The sequence below is a fragment of the Nicotiana attenuata genome, unplaced genomic scaffold (genome assembly GCF_001879085.1).
Source record: "Nicotiana attenuata strain UT unplaced genomic scaffold, NIATTr2, whole genome shotgun sequence".
Classification (NCBI taxonomy): domain Eukaryota; kingdom Viridiplantae; phylum Streptophyta; class Magnoliopsida; order Solanales; family Solanaceae; genus Nicotiana; species Nicotiana attenuata.
In genome coordinates this window covers 53408-66676 of record NW_017673882.1, presented here as the reverse complement: position 1 = coordinate 66676, position 13269 = coordinate 53408, and the positions used below count along the sequence as shown (strand labels likewise).

At 35.9% G+C, this 13269-nt stretch overlaps 1 protein-coding gene and 1 long non-coding RNA gene across 2 annotated transcripts; one reads left to right on the top strand and one right to left on the bottom strand.

Moving 5' to 3' along the window:
* The first annotated feature begins 670 nt into the window (after positions 1-670).
* On the top strand, positions 671-2099 carry LOC109217534. Its single transcript, XM_019381794.1, has 2 exons — positions 671-1913; positions 1957-2099. Exons 1-2 carry the CDS (start codon positions 671-673, stop codon positions 2097-2099), a joined length of 1386 nt encoding a protein of 461 aa, XP_019237339.1.
* A 7771-nt stretch (positions 2100-9870) lies between these two features.
* Positions 9871-12123, bottom strand: LOC109217538. Its single transcript, XR_002066653.1, has 2 exons — positions 11991-12123; positions 9871-10333 (listed from the first exon to the last, which is right to left on the bottom strand). It is a non-coding gene; the product is annotated as an uncharacterized LOC109217538 (long non-coding RNA).
* Positions 12124-13269: the final 1146 nt, after the last annotated feature.

Genomic DNA, 13269 nt, shown 5'->3' with positions numbered 1-13269 from the left:
ACAATATGAAAACACCTACTACAATTGAACTAGAATAAAAGACAGACACTTGGAACTGGTTCATGTAGCTTCAGGTTTGCACTTGAATCACACACAAACTGCTTGCAAAAAGCCTTGTTATTTTGCTCTCAATTCACGTTTAACTTCTGCGTTTGTGCATTACCTGTAAAGTGAGAACATCCTACAATTTATAGAGTTAGTAGATGAAAAAATAACTGAGTTCTAATGCTACTTTTCCTTGGTGGAAGAGTTCTAGTTGATCTCAACTTCTAACTCCTTCCCTATCTTGGATAGTGTTCTCTTTGAGTAAGGAGTCCTTCTCCTTATCAATTATTCAACCTTTTCGATCAGGAGATATAAAGTATTCCAAGTTAAGCTTATCTCTTTCATGTGCATCCCACATGCTTGAATCTGCCCGTTTCTATGCACCCAAGGGATGAACCTGGTTCATGCCTGGGCCAACAGACTTATAGGTCCTCACCTAGTTGTAAAAATTGGCACCACCATAATAAGACAATAACTTCTTCATTTATTTCAAGGACATATCTTGATAGAATTAAAAACAATAAGGGATGGAAGTTGTCTGAATTTAGAGATACGATCAGCGTCAAGCTTAAAGCACAAGTGACTTCAACTCAAGCTAGAACGGCTATGAAAAAGGCATGGAAATATGAAATATCAATTTGCCATTCTTTGGGATTATGTTAATGAGATTGACAGGAATAACCCGGGAACTTCAATTTATATGAAGTTTACTGACAATGAGATGCCTGATAAGACATATAGATTTCAAAGGATCTATTTGTGTTTTGCTGCTTGTAAAGAGGCATTTAATGCTGGATGTCGCAAAATAGTAGGTGTGGATGGGTGTTGGTTGAAGGGCCCAATGTATGGAAATCAATTATTAACAGCAGTTGGTCTTGATGCTAACAACAACATATTTCCAATAGCATATGTTGTTGTTGAAAGAGAAACCACGGAGACATGGGCATGGTTTTTAAATCACTTGGTTAGTGACTTAGAGATTGATTATCAAGAAAGTTGGACCTTTATGTCCGACAAACAAAAGGGTCTTATTGAAGCATTTAATGAGGCTTTGCCATATGTTGGCCATAGATTTTGTGTGAGACGCCTCCATAACAACTTTAAAGGGGCTGGATTTATTGGAGAATCCCTCAAGCATGCACTTTGGACTGCTGCCAAGGCTACAACTGTGAAGTTATTTGATATTTGCATGGAGAAGATGTATGAATTGGATGCCGAAGCTGCTACGTGGCTGAATGAAAATGCACCTAGTGAATGGACTAAATCACATTTCTCTTCAGGTGCTAAATGTGATGTTTTATTGAATAATATGTGTGAAAGTTTTAACAGTACGATTCTTGATGCTCGAGACAAGCCAAATATTACCTTGTTGGAGAAATTAAGGTATCTTCTTTTGGCAAGATTCCAAGTTAATAGGGATAAAGCAGAAAGATGGAACTCGGGTGATATTTGCCCTCGGATCAAGAGCTTACTGCATAAGAATGAGTCTGCGGCAGCTGCATGTATTCCAAGAAAATCGAATATGTGGAACTATGAAATTCTTAGATCGTCCACTGCCGACAATTGGATTGTTGACCTTCAAAATAGAAAATGTAGTTGTAGAAAATGGATAATAACAGGAATTCCTTGCAAACATGCAATATCGGCTATTTGGGCTAAACATGATGATGTTATTGAATACGTTGATGATTGCTATACAGTTGACACGTACAGAAAAATTTATGAAAAAGCTATCTTTCCGATCAGTGGGTCGCAATTGTGGGCTAAATCGAATAAAGTCCCTCCTTTACCTCCGAGACCTGTAAGACAAAACAAGAGGGGAAGAAATCAAAATTTGAGAAGAAGAGAGTCTGATGAAGCAGGATCAAGTAGAACAAGAATGAAGAAAAAGCAAACATCTGTCAATTGTAGCTTATGTCACAAAACCTGGCCATAATAAGAGAAAATGCAAATTGAACCATGTGGAGTCAGAAGTAGGTGTACATGACTCAGCTTTTTGGATGCCTCCTACATCAACAGTTTCCGAGAAGTTGCCAGTAAAATCTTTGGCGTAATATACGAATTGACTCTCCATTATAGGATTTATAATACAATATTATTTTTTATCTTGCTTGCAGGTTAGAAGTGTTAGGACCGTAATAATCAGGTGTCATGCGGAAGCTAGTAACACAACACTTGAACAACGATAAATCAGACAGTAAAAGAGAAATCTACCAAAAGAGACACAAACATATAACGTGGTTCGGTCAACTGACCTACATCCACGACGGAGATGAGCAATCCACTATAATAAAATAGAGTACAAAATATCGAGAGAACAACCTCACGAAGAGGCAAACACAAGTGATACGCTAACACTTGTCCCGTAAAGTTCTCCCCTAAACACGACTCTCAAACCCCATATAGCTACATTGTGGATGCTACTGAATAAGAATGATGGATCTTCAATTTATAGAGCTCCAACCTTTTATTATAGTGAATAAGTAAACCCTTCTATATGCTAAAAATAAAAAAGCCCATGATCCCCTAGTAGATATATTTTGGCCAGAGAATCATAATGACCCTTTCTCACTCATCCGAACTCCGAATAAGGCGTCGTCTGTTCCTAAAGCTTTCTCTTGACTTCCTTCACACTTCCATGAAGTTTCATTCCATTCCCATACTCGTGGAAATAGTTATGGATTTCGGACACATCAGTAAATTACGACAATGCCACTGCCCTTGGCAAAGTCAAGCCCATAGGCAAACGAACTCCAAATGACGCCAAACTTGGTCAGAATATACAAGACTTGTTGTTCGTGAAAAAGATGCATCTACCCATTTTTGCAGCTCATAAACCCGAGAGTATATCTGATGAAGATTGGGATTTCGATCACCAACAAGTATGTGGATATATAAGACAACGGGTTGAAGATAATGTTCGCAACCATATTGTGAACGAGACACATGCGATATCATTGTGGGAAAAGCTAGAGACTCTTTATGCTTCAAAAACTGGGAATAACAAGTTGCTCCTGCTAAAGCAATTGATGACCTTTAAATACAAGGAAGGCATCCCTATCCTTGATTACATAAATGATTTTCAAGGCGCCCTTGATCAGCTGTTGGAATGGGAGTTAATTTTGATGATGAGATACAAGGACTTTAGCTTCTTAATACTCTGCCTGACTCTTGGGAAATTCTTCGTGTTTCTTTGACAAATTCAGCTCTTGGAGGTAAGGTGACCATGGAATATGCCAAGAGTGGTGTGTTGAACGAGGAAGTAAGGAAAAAATCTCAGGGTTCGTCCTCACAAGCAGATATCTTGGTTACAGAAGACCGGGGGAGAGATAGAACAAAAGGCTCGTGGAATAGAGGTAAAAGTAGAAGTAAGTCAAGGTCCAAATACCATAATATTACATGCAACCACTGTGGCAAGAAAGGACATATCGAAAGGTTTTGCCGCAAGTTGTTGCAAGACATTAGAGAAGGAAAGAAAGTTGAAATAACGAGAACAATGTTGCTGCTATTGTTCGAGATGACCTTATTTTTGCATATGATGAAAGCGTCATCAATTTGGTATCCCATGAGACAAGCTGGATAGTAGATCCTGGAGCTACCTCACATGTCACACCAAGAAAAGACTTTTTCTCATCTTATACTCCTGTTGATTCTAGAGTGTTAAAGATAGGCAATGCTAGTGAAGTTAAGGTGTTTGGTGTTGGCACAGTTTGTTTGAAAATTAATAATGGTTCAACGTTAGTTCTTCAAGATGTCAAGCATGCTCCAGACTTTCCTTTCAATTTGATCTCCGCAGGAAGATTAGACGATGAAGGTTACCATAATGCCCTCTTTAATGGCCAATGGAAGCTCACCAAGGGCTCGTTAGTAGTGCCTCGAGGAGTCAAGTCTGGTCATTTATATGTGATACAGGGCTCTATTCTTAATGACTCCATAAATCTGGTGGAAAGTGACACTTTATCAAAATTGTGGCATAGAAGATTGAGTCATATGAGCGAGAGGGGATTATGTGTTTGGCTAAGAAAAGTTTGCTTTCTGGAGTGAAACAAGAAAAGCTGAAAAGGTGTATCCATTATTTAGCTGGAAAGCAGAAAAGGGTTTTCTTTCATAGCCATCCTCCCTCAAGAAAGCCCGATTTATTGGAGCTAGTACACTCTGATTTGTGTAGTCCTTTTAAAGTAAAGTCAAAAGGAGGTGCACTTTACTTTGTGACCTTCATTGTGATCATTCTCATAAGCTCTTGACTGATGGAATTTCAGGCCTTAGCTGAGAGACAGACGGGGGGGGGGGGGGGGGAATTAAAATGTATTCGCACTAACAATGGTGGTAAATATTGCGGTCCCTTTGATAAATATTGCAAGGAACAAGGAATTCGTCATCAGAAAACTCCGCCAATGACGCCTCAATTGAATGGTTTGGCAGAGAGGATGAATAGAAGTCTAGTTGAGAGAGTTAGATGCTTGCTTTCAGATGCTAAACTTCCAAATACATTTTGGGCGGAAGCACTTAATACTATTGCCTATGTTATCAATTTGTCTCCTACTGTTACTTTGGATGGTGATGTCCCAGACAGAGTTTGGTTTGCCAAAGATGTTTCTTATGTTCACCTGAGAGTTTTTGGGTGTAAAGCTTGTGTGCATGTTCCTAAAAATGAGAGAACTAAACTGGATGTCAAAACTAAGCAGCGCATCTTTATCGATTATGTTCAAGATGAGTTTGGGTATCGTTTTTATGATCCAGTTGATAATAAATTTGTTAGAAGTCGTGATGCAATATTCTTTGAAGACCAAACTATTGAAGATATTGACAAAGCCGAGAAGATAGATTCTCAGATTAATGAGAGCTTAGTTAATATTGATCCAGTTTCAATTGCTAAGGCACCTATTGCACATGAAGGAACCCAAGACAATGATGGAGATAGTGATTAAGATCAAAATGATCATCATGGTGTAGGTTTTTTTGATGCTTCAGTTGATTAAGTTGTGGTTGATCAGCAACCAGTTCTTGCTCAGGTAACTACTTCAAATGCTCCTGAAACCTCTCTTAGAAGATCTACAAGGGAGAAGCAAAAATCCATGCGTTATCCTCCTGATGAGTATGTAATTTTGACTGACACGGGAGAACCTGAGAATTATGATGAAGCCATGCAAGATACTCACAAAGATCAGTCAGTGGATCGAAGCCATGGAAGATGAGATGAAGTCACTCCATGAGAATGGCACATATGAGTTAGTGAAATTGCCGAAAGGTAAGAGAGCTTTATCTAACAAATGGATATTCAGAATAAAGCAAGATAACCATACCTCTGCGCCTAGATACAAGGCGAGGTTAGCTGTTAAAGGTTTTGGCCAGAAGAAGGGAGTTGGCTTTGATGAAATATTCTCTCCTTGTAATGATATCTTCAATTCCTGTGGTTCTAGGCTTAGCCGTAAGTCTAGATTTAGAGGTTGAGCAGATGGATGTCAAGACTGCTTTTCTTCATGGTGATTTAGATGAGGAGATTTATATGGAGCAGCCTGAGGACTTTGTCGTTAAGCTTGCAGATAAGCATGCGTTTTGGAGAAAATTGGCAGGCATGAAGCCTGTCAATAGTTTCTCTACTTGAAGACATATTCGGCCCCTTGGCTGGAGGGGGAGTTTGTTGGGCACATGCCCATGTTGTCTAGTCAAATGCTCAATAGCCTAATCCTATTCTCTTTTGGTTTCCATTCCTATTCGGATTAGGTGTTTATTCCTATTTTGAGTGGGTTTTGGCTTTAAGGAAAGCACCACTCATGATCTATAAATAGGACAATATTGGAGAATTATTCTATGCTCATTGATACAAGTATTTAAAAGACTTAAGCACATAAGAGTGGTTTTTGAGAGAGCTTTCATCAAGAGAGAAGAGAGAAGAAAAGTATTTGTTTTGCTGCAGATTTTTATTCCGACCAGCCAACTTCAAATCACGTTTTTCGATTCGTTAACCGTTGGATCGGGCTCATACTCTGACTGAGTGTTCGTAACGTCTTGATCATCGATTTGAACGGTGAAGATTGGATTTGCCCGAAGTATCTGATTTCGAGCCTCGAACAGCAACTTCGTTTTTGTGGATTCTCCTCTTTCTTCAATTGATTTATTGTTGCTCCTTGTTTGGAACTTGTTGTATAGCCAATTTGGAGAACTTTTATAACCCTCTTATTGTTATAGTGGAGCTTTTTAGATCTTTGTGATCCCGTGGTTTTTACCTTCGATTTGAAGAGTTTTCCACATTAAAATTTTGTGTTCTTTATCTTCTTTATTTTCGGGTTTGCCTCTTCCTCAACATAACAAGGAGAGCAAATCCTGGACCAACTCAAGATACTAGACTAAATCACGATTCTCGAAATATTTAACATGATCTGCTATTATTTTTTGTTAAATGGGACAAGGTGCTGCTGCTTTTTGCTATGATGAAACCTGAAGATGCTGCTTTTTTGTTGAATGAATCTACTGTCTTAGAAGAGTAGTTTTAGTTAATTGTTTAAGCCATGTCAACTATTATTGTGCAGCTATCTTTTCTGGTGTTTCTTAAACTAGAGAGAGACTTTATTTTCTTTGTCCCATAGTTATGTAAAGTTATTCTTGATTTTTAGCTCCTCAGACAAAAATCTACATCTCATGAATTTATTACTAAGTTATATGCTACTATTGTATGCACCTAGTTCATCTAATTAAGAGACAAAAACCAATAATTGGATATCACTAATAGCTAGTAAACTTGTAGAGTTACTACGTGATTCATGACATTTTGACCTCCAAAATACAGTAGCATATTCATGACAAAAAGCACAATCGAATAAGACTTTTAATTGGTAAAAGAGATAAAAAAAGGATTTTTCTTGGAAAAGAGATGGGTTCACATTTGGGGATGATGGAAGAAGGCAAGGTTTTTGTTTGTACTTTTGTTTCTCACGTGGTTCTGTTCATTTTAACGAATTTGTAGTGGGTACCGTCACTTTTTAAGGCTAAAGACCAAACCGATTAGCTTTTGGTATATATTAAGGACCTTTTCCGTTAGGTGTTATACATCAGGGACCAAATGGATCCAATGTCCATACATATTAGGGACGGTTTTGATCATTTCCTCAATATGATACCCAACAAAAAAGGGTCTCTTTTATTTTCTATTTTGGTCTCTCTCTTTCGGTCTCTCTCCCAGCGTAGCAAAGTAAAGAATTTGGTTTCTTTCTCCCTTCATTCCCTCGTTTTTGCTCAATATCTCTCATTGAAGTGAAGGTTTCTGTTCCCATTAAAGTGAAGATTTCTATTTCTAGAAGTTGGTTATGATATTAACAAGATCCGAAAAAGATAAAACGCACTGTTGTGGGATGACGGACGCGCGAAATAAGAAGATAATTTAGTCAATGCTTAAATGATTGTTAATCAATCCGAGAAATTTGAAGATGAAGTAGCGTTGCTAGTACTTGAGTTTTAGTTATAATTTTATTTATCTTTTTTGGGGATTATTTTCCTGTTGATGTCTTATCCATCGGTTTATTTTCAATACTAGATGAGGTATTCAGCACGGGCCCAATACTTTAAATTTTCTTTACTTCTGTCAGATCCTGCACTACACTGTTACAGGACATGTGAAAAATAAATCTGTTGAAACACACAAAAGCAAAGCAATAAATAATCCTTAGCAAATAGCAAAGGAACATTTAAAGTCGTACATTACAAAGACGCGAGAACAAATAGAAAACTTGTGGATATCTGAACCTTGATAACTTTCTTATATTACATGGAAGAACAAAACTAAACTCTGATGTTTTTGACATAATTTTTCATGCATACTTTTATGGAGGATTAAATTTTAACCAAAAGAAAGCATTCTTTAGTTGAGAATGAAGAACAAATTCATATCTTTCCAGCAATTAGAAACTCAAAGGAAAGATGAGAGTGATCAAGATAATCTAGAATGATAAATGACTTCAACTTTGGTCAGAAGTCGAATCGATTTTTTGAAGCACAAAAGAAAAGCATCCTAACAATTCAATCTCAAAAATAGGAAAAGCAGCTTGGATCATCAGTGGTTGACAGAGCGCTCCAACAGGTTTCAAAAATAAAAGAATTGAACAATTTCATAAGTTTGAAGAATTGAACAATGATCCAGAAGTGCTCATATTCATGGGCAACTTCAAAGCAAATCGACCCAATAAGAACAGTGACATAAGAAATATTGTTATAATATTCCATATAATAGTTTTACCCAGAAAACAATAAAAAAAGAAAAAAGCTCCACAGATTAAATTGTAGGTAGTATTATTTACAAACTAATAGTCAATGAGTCAAAAGATTTACTTAGCCAGGTGAAAGTTCATTAGTACACTGTCGCAAAGAAGCGCTCCTCAAAGAAAAGATATCGACAAAAACAAATTTAGGTGATGTCTTCAGGCCTTACATTATCTAACTTCCATGTCCTTTCGTCAAGGATATGGTTTTTTCCGTGTAATCCCTCAAAAAGATATGGAAGTCATGCTCTAATTTTTTAAAGATTTAGGTTATTAGCTTTGCAACTAATAGGTAATAAAACTTCTTTCTTATTGTGTGGTTCTTTCTTTCAAGCAGGCTTGATTAATCATTAAAGTATTGAAAAAAAAATGTAATACAATCGACACAATATTCTAGAGATTTATATTGTGTTTCTGCATAATATTTGTGCTACTGCTTTTTCATTTATTCGCTGTCTCTCACGTTGCTGATATTATTTTTCAGGTTTTGTTGTCACAGATCGATTATCTCTGAGCCAAGGGTCTCCCAGAAACAGCCTCTCTACCTCCTCTGGGGTAGGGGTAAGGTCTGCGTACACTCTACCCTACCCAGACCCCACTGGTGGGATTGTATTTGGTTGTGTTGTTGTTGTTGTGCTAATATCTTAGAGTTGTGCCGAAAAAATTCTAATTTCTTAGAATTCTTTTCCCGGTAATTTTACCCTCTTTTTTGGTGAAGTAAGATAATTTTATTAAATGGCATCAAGAAGATGTATAGCAAAAACTACACAACAAAAGTGTGGCTGCTCATATACAAAAACTTACTGAGTAACTAAGGAGCAGATACAATCCAACAAAACTTCAAAGCTAGTTACAGGGCCTGGTTGAACCCACTAAATAAATTGATTAGACAAGTTTTACCCTCTTGACATGATGGTTATTTGTATTGTCTATTTCTTCAGGTGAAGCAAGTTAATTGAGGTGAGTTGATGAGATTTATTATAGGAAGTTACAATGAGCACATGACCTAAACAGAATGGGAAAATTTGACAAAGAGATGATCTTTGAATTACTGAAATACTCTAAACATAGGCTTAGAGTGATGTATTTAGCAAAAAAATAAGCCAGTATCATTTGGCAGTTAGATCCCGCCAAACCTGTCATTCACAACACAAAGACTTTCTTGTGATCCTGGAAAAGATCTCAATACAAAGCAGCATGTACTGAGACATGAAAATTAGACCAAAATGACAAATTAGGGACCAGACTTAAATGAACTCCGGGAACCCATAATCTGACGATTCTTTCACATATGATCTTTTTCGTGAATTCGACATCAGTGATCTACGACCATCCTTTCTTCTAAGCAATGTTGGTAGTTTCAACAACGTTTTAGAATTCAACTAAAGCTAAGAGTTATGAACCAAAAGTGCATGAAATAAAGGAACATATCAAGATAGTTAACTGCCTTGACTTCATAAAGTAGTTGAAACGCAATAATCTAGTAGGCTTTTTCTCAGTGACTCGACAATATGACATTGCTCCACTTGAGCCTTTTCACAAATGTTGTCTTCTAAACTACCCAAAAAATATTTTAACAACAAACAAAACCAGCTCTTAGTAGTTCCAATAACTAAACTCAATTACATGGAGAATCATTAACAGTCACAAGACTATTTTTTCTCATAATAGCGATGCACGATATAGTTCTAAATGGTATACAAACACAGATATTAAAAAGGAAATAAGAAGTATTATTTTCTTTTAAGGTGTGCATCAGTAATAAGAAGGCATATTGCACTGCTTTTCTACAGTCTATTTAATTCTAAAAAAATTGTCAACCTCAGAAAATAACATGTGAAAGTCACAAAGGATTATCAGATAGATTCTTTTTTTCTATCGTTATTTGTGTAAAAGCAAATTCGCAATAGCTCAAAATAATAAAAAGTAAAGGAGCCATTCATACTGGTCGTAAAAACTCAATACATGCCTTGTAAATCCACTTCAAGGAAACGATCGGTATGTGTGAAACTCTCGCTCTATATGTGCATTCTTTCCTGAAAAGCAAGAAGAGATTCAATTTAATGCTTTTGGCAAAAATTAAAAATAATACCTGTTTACAATAATCTGTTACAAATGTATAGCTTACCAGGGCAAGAGGAAAGGTGAAAAACTTTGCCATCCATATCATAAATTTATCATATTAGAAGAGATCACCAACCCAAAAACTATAATTCATGATTCACTCAGCTCTCAGAAATTTGCAATCACAGTTAATTTGTTTGCTGAAAAATTAAACTAATTAAGTAATGCAAAAGTTTCAAGGAAAACTTCCTTAGTTGTGTTTCTTAAAGAAAACATCAATCGTGCAGGGGTAAAATTGCATGTAACTGCAAATAATTCATTATCAATTAACTGTGTGAATGCATATGCAATCGGAGTTCTCAACCAAAATTTAGAGTAAGCTCCATCCGACTTCTCAACTGAGACTTAGAGTAAGCACCATCAGGAACTCTATAAGAATGGAAGTAAAACTTCCCGAGGTTGGTGCATCATGTTGAGCATGAAGATGCATTGTGAACACAAATTCTTTCTTATTGTGTAAAAAAAAGGAGATTAAGCAATATTGACTCCTCTCGCAACCTAGATAATCACTCTTTGGTCAAAGAATACTGAAGTTGAAGTAACACCAATTAAAATGCACTCACTCAAAAAGAACTAATGACTATAAGAAGCAGAATATTCTAAAAATATGCTAATCTATAATTATAAAATTTTCAATCAATTGATAGCCAAGTGATTTGAATTAACCTTTTTTAAGGTATACACTTGTGCATATACAAGATTTCTACCGAAGTTTACGTGTCTGGTGACCCCTCAACATTACACATAGGTCCGCCTCTAGTCTTAGTTGCAGAAAGTTATTCTTCTTAACATGTTGGCATCGTGCTTGAGACGACTTAAGTATCTTGTTGGAATAAAAACTTGTGCTCTTGTTTGTTGGGAAAGAGATCTGATTTTAGTATGTAGCCAATAAACATGAGTATAGCAATGCATATGCCTTTATTTTCCTTCTAACACGTAACAGGTTGTATGTAGGAGCTGCCTTTTGGGTTTGGGGGGGGGGGGGAGGGAACGGAGGAGTGAATGGAAGAATTGACGAGAGATGAAAATAGAAAATCAATAAAAACGAAAAAAAAGAACCATCAGATTGGTATAACAAAATTTAAAGGGACATTTATCGAAATTCAAAAGGAAGTCAAAAGCAAATGAAATTACTACTATAATCAATTTGTTCATCATAATCTATCTCGATCTCCCAACAACATTTTACGCATAGCAAACCTTCCGAAGCTCTACCCCTTTCTCTATTACAGACATCAGCCACGAATTCCAGGAATGAAATTCGGAAGTCTAAAGACAAACTGGAAGAAATTGGGCAAAAGTTGAGAATAATCATACTTGAAATTAGAACAACCCAGCTGAGAAGATATAAAGAATTGAGAAAAATAGTCTTTGAAGATCTGAAGAAAGATAAAGAGATAATGCAAAAGGAACATTTTAAGGATGAAAGAGAGAAACAAAAGTAAGGAGACGAACAGATGAACAAGAACATAGTAGGAAACAACTATGAATTTCGGCAATGAAATTGAAATTGAGAAATTTGAAAAGAATTAGGAGAAGAATAAAGCAAAAATTGAGAGAAAAGCTTACCCGAAATTGAAAGACCCAGCTGCGATGATGAAGAGAATCGAAGATTAGTCCTTAAAAGTGTCGAGAGCATAAAATTCTGAAAGCAAATGAAAGAATCGAGGGAGAGAAATGCTGAAACGGATTAGTAGTATTAGTTTAGGGAACTATCTGACATATATGCCAATAATCAACCAATAGAAACATAAATAAAAAGAAATAAAGAAATGGCAAGATAAAATGACAATTTTGCCCTTGATCGACCATCTTTCCTTTTCTATATAATAATCTATCTATATATTGTATGAATATGATTTTATATAAAAATTTACACACTACACATTATACATGCAAATAGAGTTATACAGCTACGCATTCATTATTCAATGATAAATGAATATTGAATCTGCAAGCTCGAACAAATATACAACTATCGCATTTATACACGAATTAGACAGAGTTATCCATAAATTATACATGCAGAGGAAAACACATATAGTACATAATAAATTTTTTACACACAGCTACACATGGATTATATATGATACACGTGCAAACATGGCTATATACATATATATACATTCATTATTCAACGCTGAAAGAACAATCAATATGCAAGCTCTAAAATATTCATCTCTCACATTTATACATGAAGTAAACAGAATTATCCACAACTTATACAAGTAAAGGAAAATACACGTAGCATGTAATAAAAAAATTAGACATAGCTGCATATGGGTATACACACGCACTGCTAGTCACATTAATGTTTTCTTTTTTTATTTGCTTTCCGCTAATTATCCACGTAATTGTAGGGACCTATTTTCTGTATACAACGATTTTTATCCGACGCTCTTATTTGGTCTGGCTACCTATTTTAGGGTTATTTTTTGTAAACTAATTTTTAGGGCTAGGAGGAGTTGTAAAGACTAATGGGCTTGCTATTTATGTTTTTTCAAGTGTTGCACTATTTGCTCTCGTTGTCTGAGGGACAAGCCTCTAAAGCTACGCAAATTTTGATAGGGCTGGCCCGTTATTTGGGTTCTAAATCTTCGTCAGCTTAGGGAATGTTACCTATAGCCGGAAGTACTTCCCATCTCTCACAGGCTAAATTTGGCACCTGACTAAAATAATATCAATGTTACACTTACACAGGCCCAAACTCAGCATATCGTGCAATGGTTGACTACATTTTCTTCTTCTGATTATATAGCAAAAAATTTGTATTTTTATGGCATAGGTTATTCATTATTATTATTATTATTATTATTATTATTATTATTATTATTATTATTATTATTAT